This window comes from Oncorhynchus masou, chromosome 2 (assembly GCF_036934945.1).
Source record: "Oncorhynchus masou masou isolate Uvic2021 chromosome 2, UVic_Omas_1.1, whole genome shotgun sequence".
NCBI classification, from domain to species: Eukaryota; Metazoa; Chordata; class Actinopteri; order Salmoniformes; family Salmonidae; genus Oncorhynchus; species Oncorhynchus masou.
Window position 1 is genome coordinate 34096048 of NC_088213.1, and position 25834 is coordinate 34121881.

General features: G+C 44.6%; 1 protein-coding gene across 1 annotated transcript in view; it reads right to left on the reverse strand.

Moving 5' to 3' along the window:
• Window positions 1-25834, reverse strand: part of LOC135559444 (nuclear factor of activated T-cells 5-like) — a 67170-nt gene that overhangs the window by 22703 nt on the left and 18633 nt on the right. The window contains exon 2 of the mRNA XM_064993601.1: window positions 1414-1542. Within this exon, the coding sequence (XP_064849673.1) occupies window positions 1414-1542 (129 nt within the window). The remainder of the gene's footprint in view (window positions 1-1413; window positions 1543-25834) is intronic.

A 25834-nucleotide genomic window follows, 5' to 3' on the forward strand; every position in this document is an offset into this window, starting at 1 on the left:
GTGTACTAGATGTACTATTTAGCCTTACACAGACTGATGCATGGTGTCAGAAGATACTACTTGAACTAATGGTGTGGCAGTAACTGGTTAAGCAAAAAAGCTGCAAAACACATAAGTAAACAGTTAGTGATATTTCTGGAATTTTGCAAAGAGAGATCACTGAATTACTTCACATTTTTGGATCTCAAACAATGATTTTGTGAGCAGTACCGAAATGGTTTTGTACCCAGCTTCTGACTTGTCCCAAAGAGAGATGGTTTGCATTTTTATAACATTTATCTTCACAAATGTACAATAACAGACTGAGAGCCAATTGCAATTGTCAATTAATGGGGTACATTTAGCTTTTCATGATTTAGTGGACCCCAAAAAGACAGACTGCCGTATTGAAGATCATTCAGACAGCCCAAGAAGATGGGGACTGTAGGTCTTGTGTGCCCCGAAAGGATCAGGGGTGTCCTCCAACGGCATGGAATGAAGAGTTTCCTTAGACTCCAACTGCAAGGCACAGTGTTCCCAGCAAGGACTATAGGCATGACTTTGTTTTGGCATAACCCAACCACTGAAAACAGTGCAATCTTTATAGCCAATTGTTGAGCTAGGATCATGAAGTTGGATTTCTATGGAGAGCAAGAATGCCCTCTCTGATTGTGTGTTACAGTCCCTACGCCCTGATGGGAAAACCTTTAAAAATGTCTACTCTAAAGCAGATTAATAGAGGCCTTTCTGATCTGCTTGCAACCTGTAGGCCTATGTCATAAAGAGATGTTTGGATCCTACAGTCCCTGTATAGAATCATTGTTTCAGCACAAAACAAGGCAATGCTTTACGACAGCTCATTTTCAGTCTAGCCCTCTGATAGGGATTCTAAAAAGGGGCTGCAGCTGGAGCTGATTACATCTGAGCTGTGAGGTTTATAGCAACCAGCAACAGATCATGATATAAAAGGTACTCATAGTTCCGCATGTCTGCAATAATTATCTCTGTGTAAAACCCAGGGGATAATGCACACCAAAACAAAAAAACAGGAACAGGTCGTTCCCATCACTCACAGTTAGAACTGTTCACAGTCTTCAGAGACGTGAGCAAGCCCCCAGGGCCCAGGGATGGCTGGCTGGCATTGCGTGCAGTATGTTTGCTGAGGGCCACAGGACGCCCAAGGGAGAGGGCAATAAGGCCTCATAACTCCGGTCTTCAGCAGCTGCTCCTTGCCTATTGGCTGTACTCTCTACATGCAGGTGTAAGCCTACAGTTACAGACTGTGTGCTGCCTAACCCTAATGTAGTTGGAAGTGATCTTGCAGGTAGCCTAAAGAAGGGTTGACTCCAGGAAACAGGATGGAACCATTACCAGCACTGCTCACTGTTACCATGGAGGCAGAAGAGAAGAGGGGGTAGAGGAGGAGGGGCTTACCTGAGTCAAGGGGAGCTGAGGGAGAAGGAACCGCCTCTCCACCACTCTTCTGGCTCATGGCTGCTGCTGGGTTTTGCTGAGTGGAGGATGGCAGCTGCAGCTCTTTGGGGAGAAGGTCATACACTGATTCTGTGTAGAGAGAGAAGAGAAATGAGAGAGGGAGGATTCGGGAGGGGAGTCGAGTCCCACTTGAAAGGCTGTTCGTAATCTCACAGTATGAGAGAGCTTGCAAAGAAGTCAGCAGATTTACTGTACATGAAGCTCTTTCAGAATTCTAAAAGACAAGTTTAAATACAGCAAAGTTACAGCTCCTCCTTTTCAAAATGTGAGGAAGATGGTCAATTCTCAAAATTGTAAAATGCCTTTCACTTATAGGCTATACTCATAGGCTCTCCTTATAGACATCAAGAAAACATTTCAACAGGGAAAGACAATAACCTTCGTAAACATGGTACAGCATGCCTTTGGCGGTTGACACTGACCCTGTACCAGGCCCAGAGCATTGTCCTGCCTGGCCATCACTCTGGAAAATGACCTAGCAGTTTATAAATGTACTATAACAACAAGAGCATAGTGATAAATACAGCCCCAGTCCAGATTCCTGCCATGTCTCCACAGCCTGGCCTATGAGCTGCTGCCTGGTGCCCCCACCACCAACCAACCCCCATCCCCACGTGTCTGTGCCAGGGGCCTTGGACGTCTCGCTCGGCACCCTCCCTGAAAAATGGCAGGGAGCTATTTAGAGGAACAAGAGCACAATGCCCCCCGAGCCATGTTTAGTATGCTGATGAGCACCACACTGAAAACCAAAGGGGCTGAGGAGGACTGGAGGAAGGCGGGTGTGGAGGGAGGTGACTTCAAGCGCTACACTACTTGTGATGACGACCAGCACATTCACACCTTCCAACTCCCTCCATTCAATAGGACTATAATGGTTCTGCAGATGGAGCCTCTTCACACTTACTAGACTTTTCCTAACATACCATTGGCTACACATATTACTCAAATGTAAACTTGCTTACTTTCTATGTCTCAACTGTTACCTTCGGAGGAAGCGCATGACACGACAGTTGCCTCCCCTTGAAGCAGGGCAGTGCGAACAGAATTGTCTCATTGAGCCAACACTCCTACAGTATTAATGGCAATACAAGAGCAGTTTTTACCTGAGCCATGTAAAACTATGGAAGCCCATCCCCACCACCTAAAACATGTCAAATGTTGATCATACAAATGTGTTATTTGTAACATTGTGTGGTGATTTCAGAGACCACAGGTCCCAGAGTGGTGGTGGGGTGGGGGGCAATGGTTTTCCTGGGGCCTAGAGCTTTTCCTGATCTGGTAGTAGGCTAACCTAACCAAATCCGGACCCTATTTGAAGCATATGACATAGTAATAAATCACTGTAAAAAATCTAGTCATATGTAAAAACTAAACAACATTACAACCCTTCACACAGATTCAGAGACAACTGCGATTGGATAAAAACAAACAAGGCTGAGCTCACTGTATGCAGGGTTGCTCATACAGCAAGTCATTACTATTGTGTTGATGGATTCATTCCAACTTTGGATTAAAAAGGACTAGGTAGCCTCGCTACCCGAAGTGTGACTATAAACCACATTGACTATAAATCACATTCATATTTTCTTAGAACACAAATAAATGGGCCCATTTTAGGCTATAAATTGGGAATGTGCATCTTTCCCTTTCACAACGATTTAATGTGTATTTAGATACATGGGCTCCGATACAATACATGAACGATACGTTTTAGTTTGAGTAGAGAACAAATTGACGGTTTGAGATGCAGTAACATTTGTTGCATAAACACATTCATTTTGTAACGGCGTTCTTCGTTTGTTGAAAGAGAGTCGGACCGAAATGCAGCGTGGTGGTTACTCATGTCTTTAATATAGAAGATAGCGATACATGAAATAACTTAAATAAATACAAAACAACAAACGGAACGTGAAAACTAATTACAGCCTATCTGGTGAACACTACACAGAGACAGGAACAATCACCCACGAAATACAAAGTGAAACCCAGGCTACCTAAATACGGTTCCCCATCAGAGACAACAAGAATCACCTGACTCTGATTGAGAACCGCCTCAGGCAGCCAAGCCTAAACTAGACACACCCCTAATCAACCACAATCCCAATGCCTACAAAAACCCCAATACGACAACACAATAAACCCATGTCACACCCTGGCCTGAACAAATATATAACGAAAACACAAAATACAATGACCAAGGCGTGACAGAACCCCCCCCTAAGGTGCGGACTCCCGGACGCACCTCAAAACCATAGGGAGGGTCCGGGTGGGCGTCCGTCCATGGTGGCGGTTCCGGCTCGGGACGTGGACCCCACTCCATTAATGTCATAGTTCCTCCCCTACGCGTCCTGGGATAATCCACCCTCGCCGCCGACCATGGCCTAGTAGTCCTCACCCAGAACCCCACTGGACTGAGGGGCAGCTCGAGACAGAAGGGCAGCTCGGGACAGAGGGGCAGCTCGGGACAGAGGGGCAGCTTGGGACAGAGGGGCAGCTCGGGACAGAGGAAGCCCAGCACTGAGAGGAAGCCCAGCCAGGCAGTTGAATCCGGCAGATCCTGGCCGACTGGCGGATCTGGAAGAGTCTGGCCGACTGGCGGATCTGGAAGAGTCTGGCCGACTGGCGGATCTGGAAGAGTCTGGCCGACTGGCGGATCTGGAAGAGTCTGGCCGACTGGCGGATCTGGAAGAGTCGGGCAGATCTGGAAGAGTCGGGCAGATCTGGAAGAGTCTGGCGGATCTGGAAGAGTCGGGCAGATCTGGAAGAGTCTGGCAGATCTGGAAGAGTCTGGCAGATCTGGAAGAGTCTGGCAGATCTGGAAGAGTCTGGCAGATCTGGAAGAGTCTGGCAGATCTGGAAGAGTCTGGCTGACTGGCAGATCTGGAAGAGTCTGGCTGACTGGCAGATCTGGAAGAGTCTGGCTGACTGGCAGATCTGGAAGGGTCTGGCTGACTGGCAGATCTGGAAGAGTCTGGCGGATCCTGGCAGACTGACGGTTCTGGCTGCTTCATGCTGACTGACGGCTCTGGCTGCTCCATGCTGACTGGCGGCACTGGCTGCTCCATGCAGATTGACAGCTCTGGCGGCTTCTTGCAGACTGACAGCTCTGGCTGCTCCATGCAGACTGGCAGCTCCTTGCAGACTGGCAGCTCCATGCAGACTGGCAGCTCTGGCTGCTCCATACAGACTGGCAGCTCTGGCTGCTCCATGCAGACTGGCAGCTCTGGCTGCTCCATGCAGACTGGCAGCTCTGGCTGCTCCATGCAGACTGGCAGCTCAGGCTGCTCCATGCAGACTGGCAGCTCAGGCTGCTCCGAACAGGCAGGAGGCTCCGGCAGCGCTGTAGAGGAGGAAGGCTCTAGAAGCGCTGAACAGGCGGGAGACTCCGACAGCGCAGGAGAGGGGGAAAGCGCTGGATGCGCTGAACAGGCAAGGCGCACTGAAGGCCTGGTGCGTGGTACTGGAACTGGTGGTACTGGATCGAGGACACGCACAGGAAGCCTGGTGCGGGGAGCTGCTACCGGAGGACTGGTGTGTGGAGGTGGCTCTGGATAGACCGGACCGTGCAGGCGCACTGGAGCTCTTGAGCACCGAGCCTGCCCAACCTTACCTGGCTCGATGCCCACTCTAGCCCGGCCAATACGAAGGGCTGGTATGAACCGCACCGGGCTATGCACCCGCACTGGAAACACCGTGCGCTCCATAGCATAACACGGTGCCTGCCCGGTCTCTCTAGCCCCCCGGTAAGCACAGGGAGTTTGCGCAGGTCTCCTACCTGGCATAGCCATACTCCCTGTAAGCCCCCCCCAATAAATTTTTGGGGCTGACTCTCAGGCTTCCATCCGCGTCGCCGTGCTGCCTCCTCATACCAGCGCCTCTCCGCTTTTCCGCCTCCAGTTCTTCCTTGGGACGGCGATATTCTCCAGGCTGAGCCCAGGGTCCTTTTCCGTCTAATATCTCCTCCCAAGTCCAGAAGTCCTTCGATCGCTGCTCCTCACGATTAACAAGGAGAGTTGGCTCAGGTCTGTCTCCTGACTCAGCCACTCTCCCTCTGAGCCCCCCCCCCCCAATAATATTTTGGGGCTGACTCACGGGCTTTCCTCTGCGCCGTCGTGATTGCCTCTCCAACTCCATTCTCCTATAGCCCTCTTCGCACTGCTCCAGCGAATCCCAGGCGGGCTTCGGCACTCTCTCTGGGTCGACCGCACACCTGTCTATTTCCTCCCACGTCGTATACGCCATACTTCTGCTGTCCATAACGTCCTCCCTTCGCTGCTCCTGCTGTCGCTGCCTGTTACCACGCCGCTCGGTCCGTGTGTGGTGGGTGATTCTGTAAAGGTGTTCTTTGTTTGTTGAAAGAGAGTCGGACCGAAATGCAGCGTGGTGGTTACTCATGTCTTTAATATAGAAGATAGCGATACATGAAATAACTTAAATAAATACAAAACAACAAACGGAACGTGAAAACTAATTACAGCCTATCTGGTGAACACTACACAGAGACAGGAACAATCACCCACGAAATACAAAGTGAAACCCAGGCTACCTAAATACGGTTCCCCATCAGAGACAACAAGAATCACCTGACTCTGATTGAGAACCGCCTCAGGCAGCCAAGTCTAAACTAGACACACCCCTAATCAACCACAATCCCAATGCCTACAAAAAAAACAATACGACAACACAATAAACCCATGTCACACCCTGGCCTGAACAAATATATAACGAAAACACAAAATACAATGACCAAGACGTGACACATTTTCCATTCTAAATTAAAAACCTGTTGCTGATGAAGCTCATGAGTTGGGCCTCGCTGAGCCAGGATCTGCCAGTCTGTCTGTAAGTGATGTATGTCTATGGTGTGTACTGTGTAGGCACCTGATCTGAGCCATAAGGGTGACTAGGCATCTACCACCAGATTAGGGGGGCAATGTAGCTTTATGTTTCTTGTCTCCCCACTTTGAAATCCCCATCACCTATTAATTAACTTGTCATTTTTGCAGATTAAGTTTGAGCAAGTAATGTATCAATATTTATCATTAACAAATTAGCTATGACATACCTAATGAATATATAGCACAACTGTTTAGCGAGCTTCTATTCTCTTCCTGTGTTAGTAATGCCGAGCACCTCCCAAAAGTGATTCCTTGTTATGAAATTTACCCTTTACCCTGTATATCTAATTACCACATACACTGAGTGTACAAAACATTAGGAACACCTTCCTAATATTGAGTTGCACCCCTTTTGCCGTCAGAACAGACTCAATTTGTCAGGGCATGGACTCTACAGTGTCGAAAGCGTTCCACAGGGATGCTGGCCCATGTTGACTCCAATGCGTCCCAAAGTTGGGTCAAGTTGGCTGGACGTCCTTCGGTTGGTAGAACATTGATACACACAGGAATCTGTTGAGTGTGAAAACCCAGCAGCGCTTCAGTTCTTGACACACAGTTCTTGACACACTCAAACCGGCATGCCTGGCATCTACTACCATACCCTGTTTAAGTCTTTCTTTAACCTGTCTCCTCCCCTTCTCTATACTGATTGAAGTGGATTTAACAGGTGACATCAATAAGGGATCATAGCTTTCACCTGGGTCAGTCTATGTGACGGAAAGAGCAGGTGTTCTTAATGTTTTGTACACTCAGCGTGCACTGATCAATTAAAGCAAAACTACTGCTGATAGTGAACCTGAACAATTGAAACATCTATTGGAAGCACATTGATAACAATTGAGCAAATTACACGTGTTGTCACTCAAATAATAAAGCCCAATATCGTGCAAGGCCTTTTAGCATTTGAATGCTGAAGGTGCCGCACAGATGTACATGATCCTGCAGGGACAGGGAGCATAACTGGCGTTGGTCAGAACGCAAAGCTGGGCACAGTGTGCAGTTTGACTAGGTTCCTGATAATCCCTGGGCTTGTTTGGCAAAATGACTTGTAGATCAATGACTGTCAACACAGTTATATGGCTAGTTCGACAGTGAATGAGGACACATCAGTTGTCATAAAAACACATTTGAACCGGCGATTCGCAATGTTAGAATCGATTTTCTGACGGATGCATGCTACATTTGGATCTTTTTGAGGTTTGCGGACCGACGTTAAACATCTGAAAATCGAGTGAATCGTTACATCCCTCCTATAAATACATAGCGTAGGCTATAAAAACATGTTACATTTCCCCTGGCCAGGCGCAGATGGGATCAGATCGCATAGGCTTCTCTAGGCTACCTGCAGCTGTAGTTGTTATCAGTAGACCCCAGTTGATCAGACTGCAGATCAGACTAATTGTGCACTTTGACAAATCATGAAGCATTCTTTTTTTTGTGGCAGTTATGGGCTTCCATATAAAACAGCTTTGATAGCCTAAATTTACTTGATGAAAACATGCCGTTATAGCAACTCTGTGCTTTTGTCTTGAAGCTAAAATGTAACGAGTGTAGCCTATAGACGAGAAATAAACCCTTTCATTTTCTGCACATACGTGTTTGTGAATTGTTGTATTATTCAAGAGTGTAATATGGTTTGGTTGCATTATTCAACAATGTAATATGTTTTAGAAGAAAAGTATGTCAATGTTGAATAGTTTGTGCCTACTGGCTAGTGGCTACTGTGATATTTATGTTAAATTTGAGCTGTGGACAAAGAATGTGGTGTTGCCAGCCACAACAAAAGGTAAAGCAAGGATGTAATGTGAATTGAAAAGTTGAATTTTCTTTCACCACCCCAGTCCTCAGACCTTCATATCTCGTAGTGGGACTATAGGGCCAATGTCAGCCTAAACAAACAAGTCCTACTTAGCATCAAATTCCCTATCCCAATTATCATTTGAATCGATTGCATTTTGTGTCCTAGTAAAGCCCCTGCGGATCCTTTTTATATTTTACAAGACAAAAAGCTCAATAAGCTACTTTTCACTTTGATTGAGATTGCAACACCAGATCTGAATAAATCCATGCAATCATATCAAAGTAGAATCAAATGAATGGCCTGCTGAGGGTTCTCTGAGAAGGAAACCATCTTTTACTTCCAAACCTGAGATGGTAACACCTCAGGGATAAAACAAGACTATGCAGGTCACAGCAAATGCCCTGGCATGTCAATAAGTAGCGTTTCAGAACTTATTACAGTAGAGAGAGCAGGACTGACAGAGGGCCTTTCTCCCTCGGACTCCCCCCTCAGGGCGAACGGGACAGAGGGAGGGGAGCTAGAAAGCCTTAGGTCAACAACATGACAACACGTTTACTACCAGACCCTATTCATCTTCCAAATATTATGGTATGAACTAACAGCGGCCATTACAGTCGCCTGACTCTCTGCCAACTGCCAGCTTTAATTACTTGCAGCTGAGTCCCGGGGTTTGGTGTGTGTGTCAGATACTTAACCCTCCCATTGTTACCGCTGGCTGTCTACTACAGACGAACCTGGGAAGCAAGCAGTGAAAACCAGCCAACAGGCCTCGGGAGTCCCACAGCACTGCTCATTCTGGATGAACACACAGTTTCCCACACAGAGGGGCCTGAAAATGACAATCTCTGCCGCCTCCTCGCCCAAGCTTCACGTTGGAGCAGCACAAGCAGATCTGGTGTGGATTAATGCTTCTACGTTAGGTAACCCCTTCAGAAAAGGCATGAAGAAACACACACACTTTCTCTCCAATCCTCTGAGTCTGCCGCTCCGTTTACCAGTCCCTCTACCAGTCGGGAACATGTGCACTCTGCACGGGGCCCTTCCAGTAAACAGAATGCAGACCGCACAGACAGAAAATATGTACTCTGCTCTCGAATCAGTGGCTGGCCTGTTTTAGTGTTTCCACAGTCCCAGGACTTTATAAAGAGTGAAAATTCCTATTCTGCTGCATAGTTTCCTCCCTCGCAAACAGAGCACAGTGCTTTCTTTTCACATCGCTAAACACGATTTTCCTTTCGCATGGGGAAAAGAAAAACAAGGGTCAATATCATTAACTGGCTAAATAAACATATCGACTTGACACCATGTGTTGCCTCCATTCTAACACGCTCTATATTCTTACACCCTGTTTTGCTGTTCTGTGAACTTGATCAAGTCAGACTGAAAATGAGGATAACTTCATTTCCTCTCCTATTCTGACAGAGTTCAGAAAGTGAACCAGTTCAGTTCCAAAACTGGATTTAAGATGCCAATTATTTTATTTGATCTGCTTCGAAACGAAAATGAATGAAGGGAAGATGCTACCATCCCATTTCTCAAAGAAAGAATGCGGTTACTATACATGCATTGATGATAGGGTTTAAATTATAATTAAGATACAGGTACACTTTATTTAGCCTAACTCTGCCAAGCCTATGATCGGCCACATGCAGCCTACTGTTCAAAGATTCACCTTCTTTCGAGGCAAATCCAGGCAAAGTTGATCTCAAAACGTCCACACAGTTAAACATCGTTCCCATAGCATGTGCCACGCTTGTGTTCAGTTTTGACTGCACAACTCTATGTCGAAGTAAAAGTGTAAAGAGAGACCACTCACCATGGGAAAGGCAGGACTTACACTCCCATTCATTTCCCTCACATTCCTGCTGCTTGCTCTCACTAGCCCTAGCACCTGGGGCGTGGCACTGTGTTTTTGGCTGAATGACTGTTAACACCCCTTCTGTCCCCCTCCCCTCCCACCACTTGTCTTGTTACGGTGTTCACCGACCTTTTTCTATCAGCTTGTTCAACAGGTTGGTTGCATTGTCATTGGAAGCTTGTCAAATAGAAATGGAGGCCATTGAGAAAAACACAAACAGCCAAAGTAGGATAAAGGTGCAGGGTGGCTAGGCTACATTATGGTGGGACAACACTAAATGAAGAGACAAGGAAGGATAAAGGTGCAGGGTGGCTAGGCTACATTATGGTGGGACAACACTAAATGAAGAGACAAGGAAGGATAAAGGTGCAGGGTGGCTAGGATACATTATGGTGGGACAACACTAAATGAAGAGACAAGGAAGGATAAAGGTGCAGGGTGGCTAGGCTACATTATGGTGGGACAACACTAAATGAAGAGACAAGGAAGGATAAAGGTGCAGGGTGGCTAGGCTGGGACAACATTATGGTGGGACAACACTAAATGAAGAGACAAGGAAGGATAAAGGTGCAGGGTGGCTGAAGAGACAAGGAAGGATACATTATGGTGGGACAACACTAAATGAAGAGACAAGGAAGGATAAAGGTGCAGGGTGGCTAGGATACATTATGGTGGGACAACACTAAATGAAGAGACAAGGAAGGATAAAGGTGCAGGGTGGCTAGGCTACATTATGGTGGGACAACACTAAATGAAGAGACAAGGAAGGATAAAGGTGCAGGGTGGCTAGGATACATTATGGTGGGACAACACTAAATGAAGAGACAAGGAAGGATAAAGGTGCAGGGTGGCTAGGCTACATTATGGTGGGACAACACTAAATGAAGAGACAAGGAAGGATAAAAGAATAGACTTACCTTCACATGGTGGGACAACACAGCACATCTAGGATGTGACAACCTAAATGAAGAGACAGGGCAGGGGGAGAAACAACACTTGAAGAGACAAGGAAGGATAAAGAGGGCTGGCATTATGGTGGGACAACACTAAATGAAGAGACAGTGAGCTATTTACAACAGTCCTGATATGTTTACAACCAAGCCTACGAGGGCTGCCACTGACACCATAGCAACAGGGAACATGGGGGCACTTTCCATAAGAGAGTTGTCTCTTCTCATGAGAAAATGAGGAGAAAAACAGACATACAAAACGCCCAGATAAAGAAGTTAGCCTACCATTTACAGGTGGCCAATTCTACAACTGCCAGAGTTACTGTAAATACTGCAGGATCATCTCAGTAAGCAACGGTAACCCATGTGTTTAAAAAATCTGTTAAATCTTTAAACACCACCCACGGCCTCCCTTGACATCTAAAGCTGTCTGGGCAGCCATCAATTTTCTATTCAAATCAGGTGCTACTCTGGTATGAGCCCAGAGGGAGAAGTCAACATCTTCGCAAAATACACTCCTAAAGGCAAACCAATACAAACCATTGAAGCACAAGTCACATACGGCCCACCTACTTTGTAAAACATTGATACTGAGACACGATCTTGAGTGAATGTTGACTGATGACGTCAAAAGTGTCGTCTCAGATTTGTTCAACCGGAAGGAAGATGTTGCCATCTGATGTGTGGCTGAAACATGTTGAAATTGTTGCGACAAAGAGGTGCTAAAAGTATTCACCACATAAATGTCAACCAAAATCAGTAAAACGAAACAAAACTTTTGATAAGTAGACCTAGCCTAACCTGTCCACTGTGATCCTCACACCCAACAGTAACCTATATATCAGCAAGAGTCCACTCAATCTACAACAAAAAAGGTTTTCCCAAAGACAACTATGACAATCACAACCGTTGCAATGTCCTTCAGTCTCAATTTGGCCAACCTAACAGCGGCATGATTCAAATGCGCCTGACAACTAAGGGATGGAGTAATAAAATGCTTCCACGGTATCACCCAACAGCAAATCTGTCCCCTCTCACTCTCTCCAGGAAAGCTGGAGGGGTGGTGGAGAACAAAATGAGGGGTCACCAGCTCTGGTGTCAGGGATTAATGTAAATGTTCACGTTCTCCATGTGTTGACATCTAGGGGGCAAGCCCAATCAGAGCACAGTTGGCTTACAAATTACCAGTGCCACCGTACCGTCATCAACCCTCATCTCTTGCTGTTGTGCCTGCTGCCCAAATACAAGTGTAAGGACCACATGGACTACTGATATCATTATAGACGTGGTCACCAGCACACCTCCAACAAGGACATTGCAAAAAAAAAGAACAGGTTCCCAATGCACTGACCCACCACACAGCTGAACTGAGGTCTCTATCTGTGCATAACCAAAGGAACATTCATATCTCCATCTAGGGTACCTGAACACTAGAAACCAAATGCAAATTAAACCATCCTCAGCCCAGTCACAATCTCTCACTACCTGAGAAAAAAAACATAATGGCTTCATTAATCCAATTGAGCAGGTCTGGTCTTCTCAGCTACTTCCTAATGCATGGCAAGTGCCATGTCCTGTCACCTAAGCCATCCACTGATGAATGTTTTATGACAATGCTCTCCATGGAATTGAATCCCAGAGCAGATCTACTCTTCACACAGAGACAGAGATGAATCAACCACCTGAAAGAAAAAACAACCACAATGTGTGACTTACAACACAGGGGCTCATAGCCTCAGCCTCCAGTCAACTTCCTCCGAGGTTGGCCGGATGTTTCGTAGGAATAGCTAAGGTGAATTTGATCAAAAATAACAAACTGAGGATTCTCAATGTTCTCTATTAATCAAATCAATGTTCCACTTGGAACAATGTTGTTGGGGAAAATAGCTCAAATAAATTACTTAATGAGTGGCAATATTTGAGTTGTAGCCCAGTTGCAGTACAATGTTTAGGAGGAGTCACAAGGAGTGTAGAGGTTAGTTTAGAGCAGATTAACTTTTACTGCAGGCTTCTTTCCACACAACCAGTCAAAGAGCCATTGGTCAAATTGTTTGGGTCGTGTGTGTGTGTGTATATCTGTGTGGTTGATCATTACTACAGCGCCATAACGTCTCACTCAAACAATATCTTAGCACAGATGAAAGAAGACCATTTTAGACCAACGCAGTGAGCAGTGCATGGACAGAGGGGTTAACAGAGTGGATGTTTATCATTTCCCTTCCATGTGCTTCCTAGTTTGTCATTTATTCCATTCAGTATGACAGGGGAAGAAACTAACTAGCCGAGGTTTGTTAACCATTGAGTGAAACGCATCACAAGGTAAGGTTGAGAGGTCTGGTTTTATAGACTGTGCATTATCTTTATCAGGTCCCATATCACATCTCAGAATGTGATCTGTGTCATCTATGCATCTTTGGTCTTCTCACTCTTTATTCTTTCTCCAGCTGTGTTTGTTGTAAAAGTGAAAGGCAGCCAGGTCCTGGATTAAGGGCAGCCGTTGGTGTCACGCAAGGCTCAGAGATCGTGACCTGCAGCCTGTTTCTGTCCAGCTAATCTCATTTTGACTAGAGACCACCTCTTGGAATCAGATTAGGCCTACTTCCGACTGGCTCGCAACGCAACAACACCCACCATCATCAGGACAAACTAGCCAGTCACAGTGAGCCGACTGTGGAATTCAATTGCGAATCATAATTTTAAGCCAAAAGTTCTGATCTGTTGCATCAGCCTCAATGTACTGGTTGTATGAATATGGAATCTATTTTCCCACAACTGTCCCAGAGTCTGTTTCGAATTTCTTTTTCACACAGAACAACGAGCTGACCAACAGAATAGGTCAACTTTCTACTATGGAGGATAGTAGATTGACATAGGCTAGTGATTTTGCTGTTCATTACTCGTCTTGTTGGCAGAGGAACAGTAAATGTGGACAGTTATTCTAACATCTTCAAACTGAATTCGGTAAGGACGCATGCCGTTGCATCTTTGAGTTGCATGTTCTGTTTAGAGAACGACCAACATGGATTTTTTAGGGCTAATGCCCATACCAATTTTAGAGGACTATGGCCGATATTTTAGGCCGATATTCAATATCATTACATTTCCAAGAGACAGCCATGTATGCAATAATTCATCAATTGAAAAAAAATTGTACACATACGCCTTAATTCAAATTTTAAAAAACTAACATTTTATTTGAATGATAAATCTCTTAATAAACTGGGTAAATTAAGATGGTATAGGCCTACACTGCCTCATTGCCTGCATCCGTAATGGGTCAGCGGTCAAACGACCTCCACTCATCACTGTCAAAAGCTTCCTGAAACACTTCAGCGAGCAGGCCTTTCTAATCGACCTGGCCGGGGTATCCTGGAAGGATATTGATCTCATCTCGTCAGTAGAGGATGCTTAAATAAGTATGCCCCATTCAAGAAATTTAGAACCAGGAACAGATATAGCCCTTGGTTTTCTTCAGACCTGACTGCCCTTAACCAACACAAAAACATCATATGGCGTTCTGCATTAGCATCGAACAGCCCCCATGATATGCAACTTTTCAGGGAAGCTAGAAACCAATATACACAGGCAGTTAGAAAAGCCAAGGCTAGCTTTTTCAAGCAGAAATTTGCTTCCTGCAACACAAACTCAAAAAAGTTCTGGGACACTGTATTGTCCATGGAGAATAAGAACACCTCCTCCCAGCTGCCCACTGCACTGAAGATAGGAAACACTGTCACCACCGATAAATCCACTATAATTGAGAATTTCAATAACCATTTTTCTACGGCTGGCTATGCTGTCCACCTGGCTACCCCTACCCCGGTCGACAGCACTGTACCCCCCACAGCAACTCGCCCAAGTCTTCCCCATTTCTCCTTCTCCCAAATCCAGTCAGCTGATCTTCTGAAAGAGCTGCAAAATCTGGACCCCTACAAATCAGCCGTGCTAGACAGTCTGGTCCCTTTCTTTCTAAATGATTTGCCAATTTTTTGACACCCCTATTACCAGCCTGTTCAACCTCGTGTCGTCTGAGATTCCCAAAGATTGGAAAGAAACTGCGGTCACCCCCCTCTTCAAAGGGGGGGACACTCTAGACCCAAACTGCTACAGACCTATATCTATCCTATCCTGCCTTTCTAAGGTCTTCGAAAGCCAAGTCAACAAACAGATTACCGACCATTTCGAAACCCACCATAACTTCTCTGTTATGCAATCTGGTTTCTGAGCTCTTCGTGGGTGTACCTCAGCCACGCTCAAGGTCCTAAACGATATCTTAACCACCATCGATATGAAACAATACTGTGCAGCCGTATTCATTGACCTGGCCAAGGCATTCGACTCTGTCAATCACCACATCCTCACCGGCAGACTCGACAGCCTTGGTTTCTCAAATGATTGCCTCGCCTGGTTCACCAACTACTTCTCTGATAGAGTTCAGTGTGTCAAATCGGTGGGTCTGTTGTCCGGGCCTCTGGCAGTCTCTATGGGGTGCCACAGGGTTCAATTCTTGGACCGACTCTCTTCTCTGTATACATCAATGATGTCACTCTTGCTGCTGGTGAGAGTCTCCGATCCACCTCTACACAGACAACACCATTCTGTATATTTCTGGCCCTTATTTGGACACTGTGTTAACAACCCTCCGGGCGAGCTTCAATGCCATACAACTCTCCTTCTGTGGCCTCCAATTGCTCTTAAACACAACTAAATGCATGCTCTTCAACCGATCGCTACCTGCACCTGCCCGCCTGTCCAACATCACTACTCTGGACGGCTGACTTAGAATATGTGGACAACTACAAATACCTAGGTGTCTGGTTAGACTGTAAACTCTCCTTCCAGACTCACATCAAACATCTCCAATCCAAAGTTAGATCTAGAATTGGCTTCCTATTTCGCAACAAAGCATCCTTCACTCATGCTGCCAAACATACCCTTGTAAAACTGACCATCCTACCAATCCTCGACTTCAGCGATGGCATTTACAAAATAGCCTCCAATACCCTACTCAATAAATTGGATGCAGTCTATCACAGTGCCATCCGTTTTGTCACCAAAGCTCCATATACTACCCACCACTGCGACCTGTACGCTCTCGTTGGCTGGCCCTCACTTCATACTCAACGCCAAACCCACTGGCTCCAGGTCATCTACAAGACCCTGCTAGGTAAAGTCCCCCCTTATCTCAGCTTGCTGGTCACCATAGCAGCACCCACCTGTAGCACGCGCTCCAGCAGGTATATCTCTCTGGTCACCCCCAAAACCAATTATTCCTTTGGCCGCCTCTCCTTCCAGTTCTCTACTGCCAATGACTGGAGCGAACTACAAAAATCTCTGAAAGTGGAAACACTTATCTCCCTCACTAGCTTTAAGCACCAACTGTCAGAACAGCTCACAGATTACTGCACCTGTACATAGCCCATCTATAATTTAGCCCAAACAACTACCTCTTCCCCTACTGTATTTATTTATTTTGTTCCTTTGCACCCCATTATTTATATCTCTACTTTGCACATTCTTCCACTGCAAATCTACCATTCCAGTGTTTTACTTGCTATATTGTATTTACTTCGCCACCATGGCCTTTGTTTTCCTTTACCTCCCTTATCTCACCTCATTTGCTCACATTGTATATAGACTTATTTTTCTACTGTATTATTGCCTGTATGTTTGTTTTACTCCATGTGTAACTCTGGGTCGTTGTATGTGTCGAACTGCTTTGCTTTATCTTGGCCAGGTCGCAATTGTAAATGAGAATTTGTTCTCAACTTGCCTACCTGGTTAAATAAAGGTGAAGTAAATAAATAAAATACTCACAATACATGTGAATGCATATTCAAAAAGAATGTGTGCATGCATTGAGTTATTGAGCTTGTTTTGGTTGATCAGTGGAGTCTATGGTGCTACAGATGACAATCTGTTTCCCTTCTATTTGGGACTTATATTAGCCTACTAATCAACGATATTTGCACAGCAGCATCACTCCAGCATGTCACGCCTGTATGAAAGGACATCATATAGGCACTGCTGTTAGTTTGAGAATATAAGAGAAAATCTATTCAATGCAAATGGGTCCAACATAACGTCATGATTTGCGATCATGGATTCTTATGAAACTAGTATTTTTAGTCATTTTCTGTGATCTGGAATTTATTTGTATTTTTTTGTTGCCGTCAGGAAGCAACTCTAAACAACTCAGCTGCTATGACAAAATTTGAAATAACTCAATGGGCGGATTGTAACTTGATCCTACTGCTATGATTGGATAGAGTAAGGCTGTAACTTCACTTTCTCTTTCTCCTCACATCTCTCTCCATCGCTCATATCACTTGTTGACGTTTTCTGCTACTATGAGCACTAGCTAATGGTGATTACATTTGCTACAAAGCCATATAAGTGCATAATATATCTAACATGGAGAGCGAGGGAAGGAAAAAATTATTAAACGACAATGCACATTCTGTCTGAAAGGCTGGAATCTGCCCATAGTTTGAGAAGTGAGAACCTACATACACGCACTGATCTACAGATTTCTTGGTCAATAAACATGCAGTAAGATTCTTAGCTAGCTAAACCTATTGCCAACCTCTATTTAGCCATTTTAAAACACTTCCTTCTTTCCCTATTACGACAGTCCTCTTACCCGAATATCAAATTGTCAATTTACGGGAACGATTGTGGATGGTCAGATCGGCACACCAGTAAATAGCTAACCTTACACTGCAAATCAGTTGGCTCGTTCCCGAACTTGGTGCATGTTCAATATGATAACCAGATAGCTAGCTATGTTGGCTATTAACTGCTAATGTTATCTGATATTAGTAGCTAATAATAGCTAGCTAGCCAACACCACAGACAAAAGGGTTAGTTATCGTCATCTTTGCTAACAGATCACATAGCTATCTGCTTAGCTAGCTTGCTTATTGCATGCATGTCCGGACATGTCGACAAAAGCGTAATTATTAGCGAATTGCTAACTAAACTAATATTTACAACAGGAATTTGATTTGTCACTTTGTCAATTAATCGATTTCTCAATACTGCACATTTCTCTTTGAGAATATGCTAGCTTGATGTTGATGATTTCCCCAGCTAGACATTCCTCTAAATTGTGCAGTGCTCGTGGCTCAGGCGGTGAGTGGTGGCTGGCAAAGACGATAGAGAAGGACCTATAGCCGATAGAATAGAAAAGAATAGAAAAGGCCAATATATCGGCTCGGCCGATTATCGGTCGTTCTCTAGTTTTGTTAAGATTAATTACCATAATGTAAACGTGATTTCTGTCATTCTGCGTACCATGGGTGGATGCCATAATCAGGTGATTGAGCACCATGGGTGGATGCCATAAATCAGGTTACTCTGAGCACCGTGGGTGGACGCCATAATCAGGTTACGCAACTAATGCATATGGACCAGGTACATTTCTCAAATGTCCAGTAAATTAACATGCTGCCGTTCAAATGTCCTGCGCCACTTTTTGCTAATGGTAATCCTGGTCTGTGTGTGCTGTGTTTACCAGTGGCTTCAGAGAGGAGGAACAGACAATATGAAAGAAAGACTTCAGAAATCTGTGGAATTCAAGCTATTTACACAAGCCAACCCTCTGCACACACCCACAAAGACACACGGGATGGTTTACTGAACCAGGCCTTGCATACCATCAGGTGTGGTCTGTCAGTCACAATAGGGTCCATCTGCTAATATCTATCTTGTTACTGCCTGTCTCATTCATAGGACACAAATCACTGGACTGCCATTCCCCCACTCCCCCATTATCACAAGGACGCTGCTTCACAATGAGCTTAGTGTGCCCACATAGGCATGTCTCCAGCCAGCGGGAAAACCATGCTTAGGCAACAAGGAGGCCTGTGGTCACTCAGCACGCACAAGTACACTCACTGCATGACATCACCAAGCCAGGGGTACACTCAGAGCTTTTAGCTTCTCAGCCTCCCAAACAGGACAATCAGAAAAACAACCAGCCATATAACACTGAAATTAGAGTTCATTTGCCTCAGAGACTATCTGCACTTTAGAGATTAATTGCACTGACTAGTGACGAAAATAAATAAATAATCCATACAGTTACATATCAGGATATGATTTTGGACAATATATAGTTTCGTTTTGACAATATCGCAATATTATTTTTGTGCTAGTTGCACCAAAGTTCGTATTTTTCCCTCACGGCGTGTTCTCCATCTTCTTTTTAAATAGGGACCCAATTTGTTTTCAGCACTTTTATTTCCATGACTGATCAAAACTAGTTTTCTCGTGGCTCTCTTGTCCCTCTGCAGAAGACACATGGTGAGCAATACATTTTTAACATGAAACAGCAATAAAAAGTAAACACAAACACACACACACAAAAGTTTTGGGTCACTTAGAAATGTTCTTGTTTTTGAAAGAAGACCTTTTTCTTGTCCATTAAAATAACATCAAATTGATCAGAATTACAGTGTAGACATTGTTAATGTTGTAAATGATTATTGTAGCTGGAAACGGCTGATTTTTTTATGGAATACAGTGCCTTGCGAAAGTATTCGGCCCCCTTGAACTTTGCGACCTTTTGCCACATTTCAGGCTTCAAACATAAAGATATAAAACTGTATTTTTTTGTGAAGAATCAACAACAAGTGGGACACAATCATGAAGTGGAACGACATTTATTGGATATTTCAAACTTTTTTAACAAATCAAAAACTGAAAAATTGGGCGTGCAAAATTATTCAGCCCCTTTACTTTCAGTGCAGCAAACTCTCTCCAGAAGTTCAGTGAGGATCTCTGAATGATCCAATGTTGACCTAAATGACTAATGATGATAAATACAATCCACCTGTGTGTAATAAATGCACCTGCACTGTGATAGTCTCAGAGGTCCGTTAAAAGCGCAGAGAGCATCATGAAGAACAAGGAACACATTAGGCAGGTCCGAGATACTGTTGTGAAGAAGTTTAAAGCCGGATTTGGATACAAAAAGATTTCCCAAGCTTTAAACATCCCAAGGAGCACTGTGCAAGTGATAATATCGAAATGGAAGGAGTATCAGACCACTGCAAATCTACCAAGACCTGGCCGTCCCTCTAAACTTTCAGCTCATACAAGGAGAAGACTGATCAGAGATGCATCCAAGAAGCCCATGATCACTCTGGATGAACTGCAGAGATCGACAGCTGAGGTGGGAGACTCTGTCCATAGGACAACAATCAGTCGTATATTGCACAAATCTGGCCTTTATGGAAGAGTGGCAAGAAGAAAGCCATTTCTTAAAGATATCCATAAAAAGTGTCGTTTAAAGTTTGCCACAAGCCACCTGGGAGACACACCAAACATGTGGAAGAAGGTGCTCTAGTCAGATGAAAATCTACAATGGAATGGTTCAAAAATAAACATATCCAGGTGTTAGAATGGCCAAGTCAAAGTCCAGACCTGAATCCAATCGAGTATCTGTGGAAAGAACTGAAAACTGCTGTTCACAAATGCTCTCCATCCAACCTCACTGAGCTCAAGCTGTTTTGCAAGGAGGAATGGGAAAAAATTTCAGTCTCTCGATGTGCAAAACTGATAGAGACATACCCCAAGCGACTTACAGCTGTAATCGCAGCAAAAGGTGGCGCTACAAAGTATTAACTTAAGGGAGCTGAATAATTTTGCACGCCCAATTTTTCAGTTTTTGATTTGTTAAAAAAGTTTGAAATATCCAATAAATGTAGTTCCACTTCATGATTGTGTCCCACTTGTTGTTGATTCTTCACAAAAAATACAGTTTTATATCTTTATGTTTGAAGCCTGAAATGTGGCAAAAGGTCGCAAAGTTCAAAGGGGCCGAATACTTTCGCAAGGCACTGTATCTACATAGGCCCATTATCAGCAACCATCACTCCTGTGTTCCAATGGCACGTTGTGTTAGCTAATCTAAGTTTATAATTTCAAAAGGCTAATTGATCATTAGAAAACCCTTTTGCAATTCTGTTGCAAAACTGTTGTTCTGATGAAGAAGCAATAAAACAGTTTTTTTTAGAATAGTTGAGTATCTGGAGCATCAGCATTTGTGGGTTCGATTACAGGCTCAAAATGGCCAGAAACAAAGAACTTTCTTGTTCTCAGAAATGAAGGCTATTCCATGCGAGAAATTGCCAAGAAACTGAAGATCTCGTACAATGCCGAACTGGCTCTAACCAGAATAGAAAGAGGAGTGGGAGGCCCCGGTGCACAACTGAGCAAGAGGGCAAGTACATTAGTGTGTCTAGTTTGAGAAACATACGCCTCACAAGTCCTCAACTGGCATCTTCACTAAATAGTACCCGCAAAACACCAGTCCCAACATCAACAGTGAAGAGGCGACTCCGGGATGCTGGCCTTCTATACCTGCTGTGACAAATACAAATTGATTTGATTTTGATTTGGTTAAAAGACAAAAAAGGTCAATGCTATTTACTAGGGCCAGGATGATACCATTATCGCGATACTCGTTAGTATCGTGGCAAGGAAACAAAACAAAATGGATTTAACTTCTTTAGAAAAACAGCCCTAATGTTGGAAACAAATATCCATTATGTTGTCATCCAGAGTCACAATTATTTATTTTCCAAGCTATAGCACACAATATTTTACACACAGCAGGTTTTTAAAGGACCAAAGAGTCTGCTTCATGGTTTCATTTTTGTAATTGAAAAAGTATCGCAATACTGGTATAGCCCCGACCCTGCTATTTACCCAGGATCATATGAAGGAGAAAAATGCATCTCTTCCCAAGTGAATGATTGATGAACAATGGTTAGTGGTTGAGGCTCTATCAGTACCAGCCATGTTGACATATGAGACCTATGAAAGACTCCAAACTATTTACCCAGCAGCCCATGAAATTCACCGTCAAAAGTCAGCTCTGTAGAGCATTGAGAAACAGAGACCCCTCTCCTACCATCCATCTATAAATCCCAGGAGAGTTATTAGTGAGATGCTTAAAAATAGCCTGCGGCGTCACAAGCCTCCAAATTTGGAACCTTTGTGGATTTGCTCTTGATTTTGCTACGAGCGCATGTTGACTCTGCTGATAAGACTGTTAGAATAAGCTGATAAAATATTTGGCATTAGCAATTTATGTTAGGAAGGGTTGTTTTGGCCTTGAGGCTCCCCCATCATGGGGGTTGGGGAGGGAGGTAATAGATGCATTTAGAAAAAAGTACAAAATAAATTGCCAAACCAGAAAATAACATTATTACTTATTACTGAGCAGAGCACTATGAAGGACTGCAGCAACAGCAGTCAGAACAACCAAAATAGAACCAACTGTGTATTTATCCATTTGTATAATTTAACCCATGATGAGATAGGCTTGCTGTACACATTGACCACAATCCTGATTGAACTCTTCAGTTGGACCATGATGGTGCCGCATGGAGGACTGTGTGTGGTTGGAGCGGTCTTTGCCTTGGCTGCAGTGCTAATTTGTCCTTCAATCTCACCTTTCCCAGCCATACTAAGACCACACCTACAGTATATTAATCACCTAAGAGGATTTGGCACAAAATCTAATTAAGGCTTTAGAATGTCTGCTGATTAATTAGAAATAACCATGGGAGAATGAGGCTATTATTATCAGAGCAATGGTACAAGCCAACACCACCACAAATAAATAATTGATGGCAACTCAGTTCACAATGTTTGTAGGCAAGGGTGTTATCCCGAGAAGAACAACATTTAATTAAAATCAAATCAAAGTTTATTTGTCACGTGCACCGAATACAACAGGTGTACCTTACAGTGAAATGCTTACTTACAAGCCCTTAACCAACAACGGCTGGACACAATGCATAGTCCAGGTCTTATGGCTTGGGGGTAAAAGCTGTTGAGAAGACTTTTGGTCCTAGACTTGGCGCTCCGCTACCGCTTGCCATGCGGAAGCTGAGAGAACAGTCTATGACTGGAGTCTGACAATTTTTAGCGCCTTCCTCTGACACCGCCTAGTATAGAGGTCCTGGATGGCAGGCGGCTTAGCCCCAGTGATGTATTGAACCCTCTGTAGTGACTTGCGGTCGGAGACTGAGCAGTTGCCGTACCAGGCAGTGATGCAACCAGTCAGGATGCTCTCGATGGAGCAGCGGTAGAGCCTTTTGAGGATCTGAGGACCCATGACAAATCTTTTCAGTCTCCTGATGGAGAATAGGTGTTGTCATGCCCTCTTCACGAGAGTCTTGGTGTGTTTGGACCATGATAGTTTGCTGGTGATGTGGACACCAAGGAACTTGTAGCTCTCAACCTGCTCCACTACAGCCCTGTCGATGAGAATGGAGGCGTGCTCCGTCCTCCTTGTCCTGTAGTCCACTATCAATAGGTTGTTATTTTGGCACCACTCGGCCAGGTCTCTGACCTCCTCCCTATAGGCTGTCTCGTCGGTGTCAGTGATCACTGATACCACTGTTGTGTCATCTGCAAACTTAAATGGTGGTGTTGGAGTCGTGCCTGGCCATGCAGTCGTGGGTGAACAAGGAGTACAGGAGGGGGCTGAGCACGCACCCATGACGGGCCCCCGTGTTGAGGATCAACGTGGCAGATGTGTTGTTATCTACTCTTTCCACCTGGGGGCAGCCTGTCAGGATTCCAGGATCCAGTTGCAGAGGGAGATGTTTAGTCCCAGGATCCTTAGCTTAGTGATGAGCTTTAAGGGCACTATGGTTTTGAACGCTGATCTGTAGTCAATGAATAGCATTCTCACGTAGGTGATCCTTTTGTCCAGGTGAGAAAAGGCAGTGTTGAGTGCAATAGAGTTTGCATCATCTGTGGATCTGTTTGAGCGATATGCAAATTAGAGTGGGTCTAGGGTTTCTGGGATAATTGTGTTAATGTGAGCCATGACCAGCCTTTCAAAGCACTTCATGGCTACGGACGTGAGTGCTACGGGTCTGTAGTCATTTAGGCAAGTTACCTTAAGTGTTCTTGGGCACAGGGACTATGGTGGTCTGCTTGAAACATGTTGGCATTACAGACTCAATTGGTGTGCTGACCCAGTTGGTCAGCACATGCCCGGAGCAACCGTCCTGGTAATTCGTCTGGCTCCGCCTGTTGAAAAAGGTCTTACTCATATCGGCTACGGAGAGCGTGATCACACAGTCATCCAGAACAGCAGATGCTCTCATGCATGCCTCAGTGTTGCTTGCCTCGAAACGAGCATAGATGTGATTTAGCTCATCTGTTAAGCTCGTGACACTGGGCAGCTCGCGGCTGTGCTTCCCTTTGTAGTCTGTAATAGTTTGCAGGCCCTGCCACATTCGACGAGCGTCAGAGCCAGTGCAGTATGATTCAATCTTAGTCCTGTATTGGTGCTTTGCCACATTCTACACATTCAATGCACTTATTGATGAAGCCAGTGACTAATGTGTACTCCTCAATGCCATCGGAGGAATCCCAGAACATATTCCAGTCTGTGCTAGCAAAACAGTCCTGGAGCTTAGCACCTTCGTCATCTGACCACTTCTTTATTGACGGTGTCACTAGTGCTTCCTGCTTTAGTTTTTGCTTGTAAGCAGGAATCAGGAGGATGGAATTATGGTCAGATTTGCCAAATGTGGGGCAAGGGAGAGCTTTGTATGCGTCTCTGTGTGGTGTAAAGGTGGTCTAGAGTTTTTTTCCCCTCTGATTGCACATTTAACATGCTGATAGAAATTAGGTAAGACTGATTTCAGTTTTCCTGTATTAAATTCCCTAGCCACTAGGAGTGTCGCCTCTGGGTGGGCGTTTTCCTGTTAGCTTATTTCCTTATACAACTGACTGAGCGCGGTCTTAGTGCCAGCATCAGTCTGTGGTCGTAAATAAACAGCCACAAAAAATATATGAAAACTCTCTTGGCAAATAGTATGGGCTACATCTTATCAGGAGATACTATACTTCAGGTGAGCAAAATCTAGAGACTTCCTTAGATTTCGTGAACTAGCTGTTGTTTACAAATATTCACAGAAAGCAGCCCCTAGTCTTACCGGGAGTTTGCTGTTCTATCTAGCCGGTGCAGCGTATACCCCACCAGCTGAATGTTATCAATGTCGTCATTCAGCCACGATTCGGTGAAACATAAGACATTACAGTTTTTGATGTCCTGTTGGTAGGATATTCGTGATCGTATCTTGTCTAATTTATTGTCCAATGATTATACGCTGGGAAGTAATATTGATGGTAAAGGCAGACTTCCCACTCACCGTCAGCGGATCCTGACAAGGCACCCCGTCCTGTGTCCCCTATGCCTGGGTCTGTTTCTCCTGCCAATGACGGGGATATTGGCCTTGTTGGGTGTCTGTAGTACATCCTGTGCGTCCTGCTTGTTGAAGAAAACATCTGTCTAATCCGAGGTGAGTGATCGCTGTCCTGATATCCAGAAACTATTTTTTGCCGTAAGATACGGTGGCAGAAACATTATGTACAAAATAAGTTACATATCATGCAAAAAAAACACATAATAGCACAATTGATTAGGCACCTGTAAAACGTCTGCCATTTCTTCCGGCACCATCTCTTCACTTTAAGCTACATAATTTAGTTCAGCAGAATTGTTCTGTTGCCAAGGCTGTATTGGAGGGGATTCAAAACTAGGAGGGACAATGAATGCTGTTCCAGATAAGTTTAGAGAAAGGTAGTATTTTTTGCAACAGATTTATTCAACAGAATACAATGCTATCAAGCAGATCCTGACAGAGGCCCTGAGATAAAATGTAATCAGTCCTATCTCTAACCAGAAACAGGTTCCATCTGGTTCAGAGCTTGGCAGTGGGGCAACGTCATACCTGATGATGACATCTGGTTTTCCCACTCAACAAAACCCTTCTAACATTTCATAATTTATCAGGCTGTGACGAAGAGGCAGTTC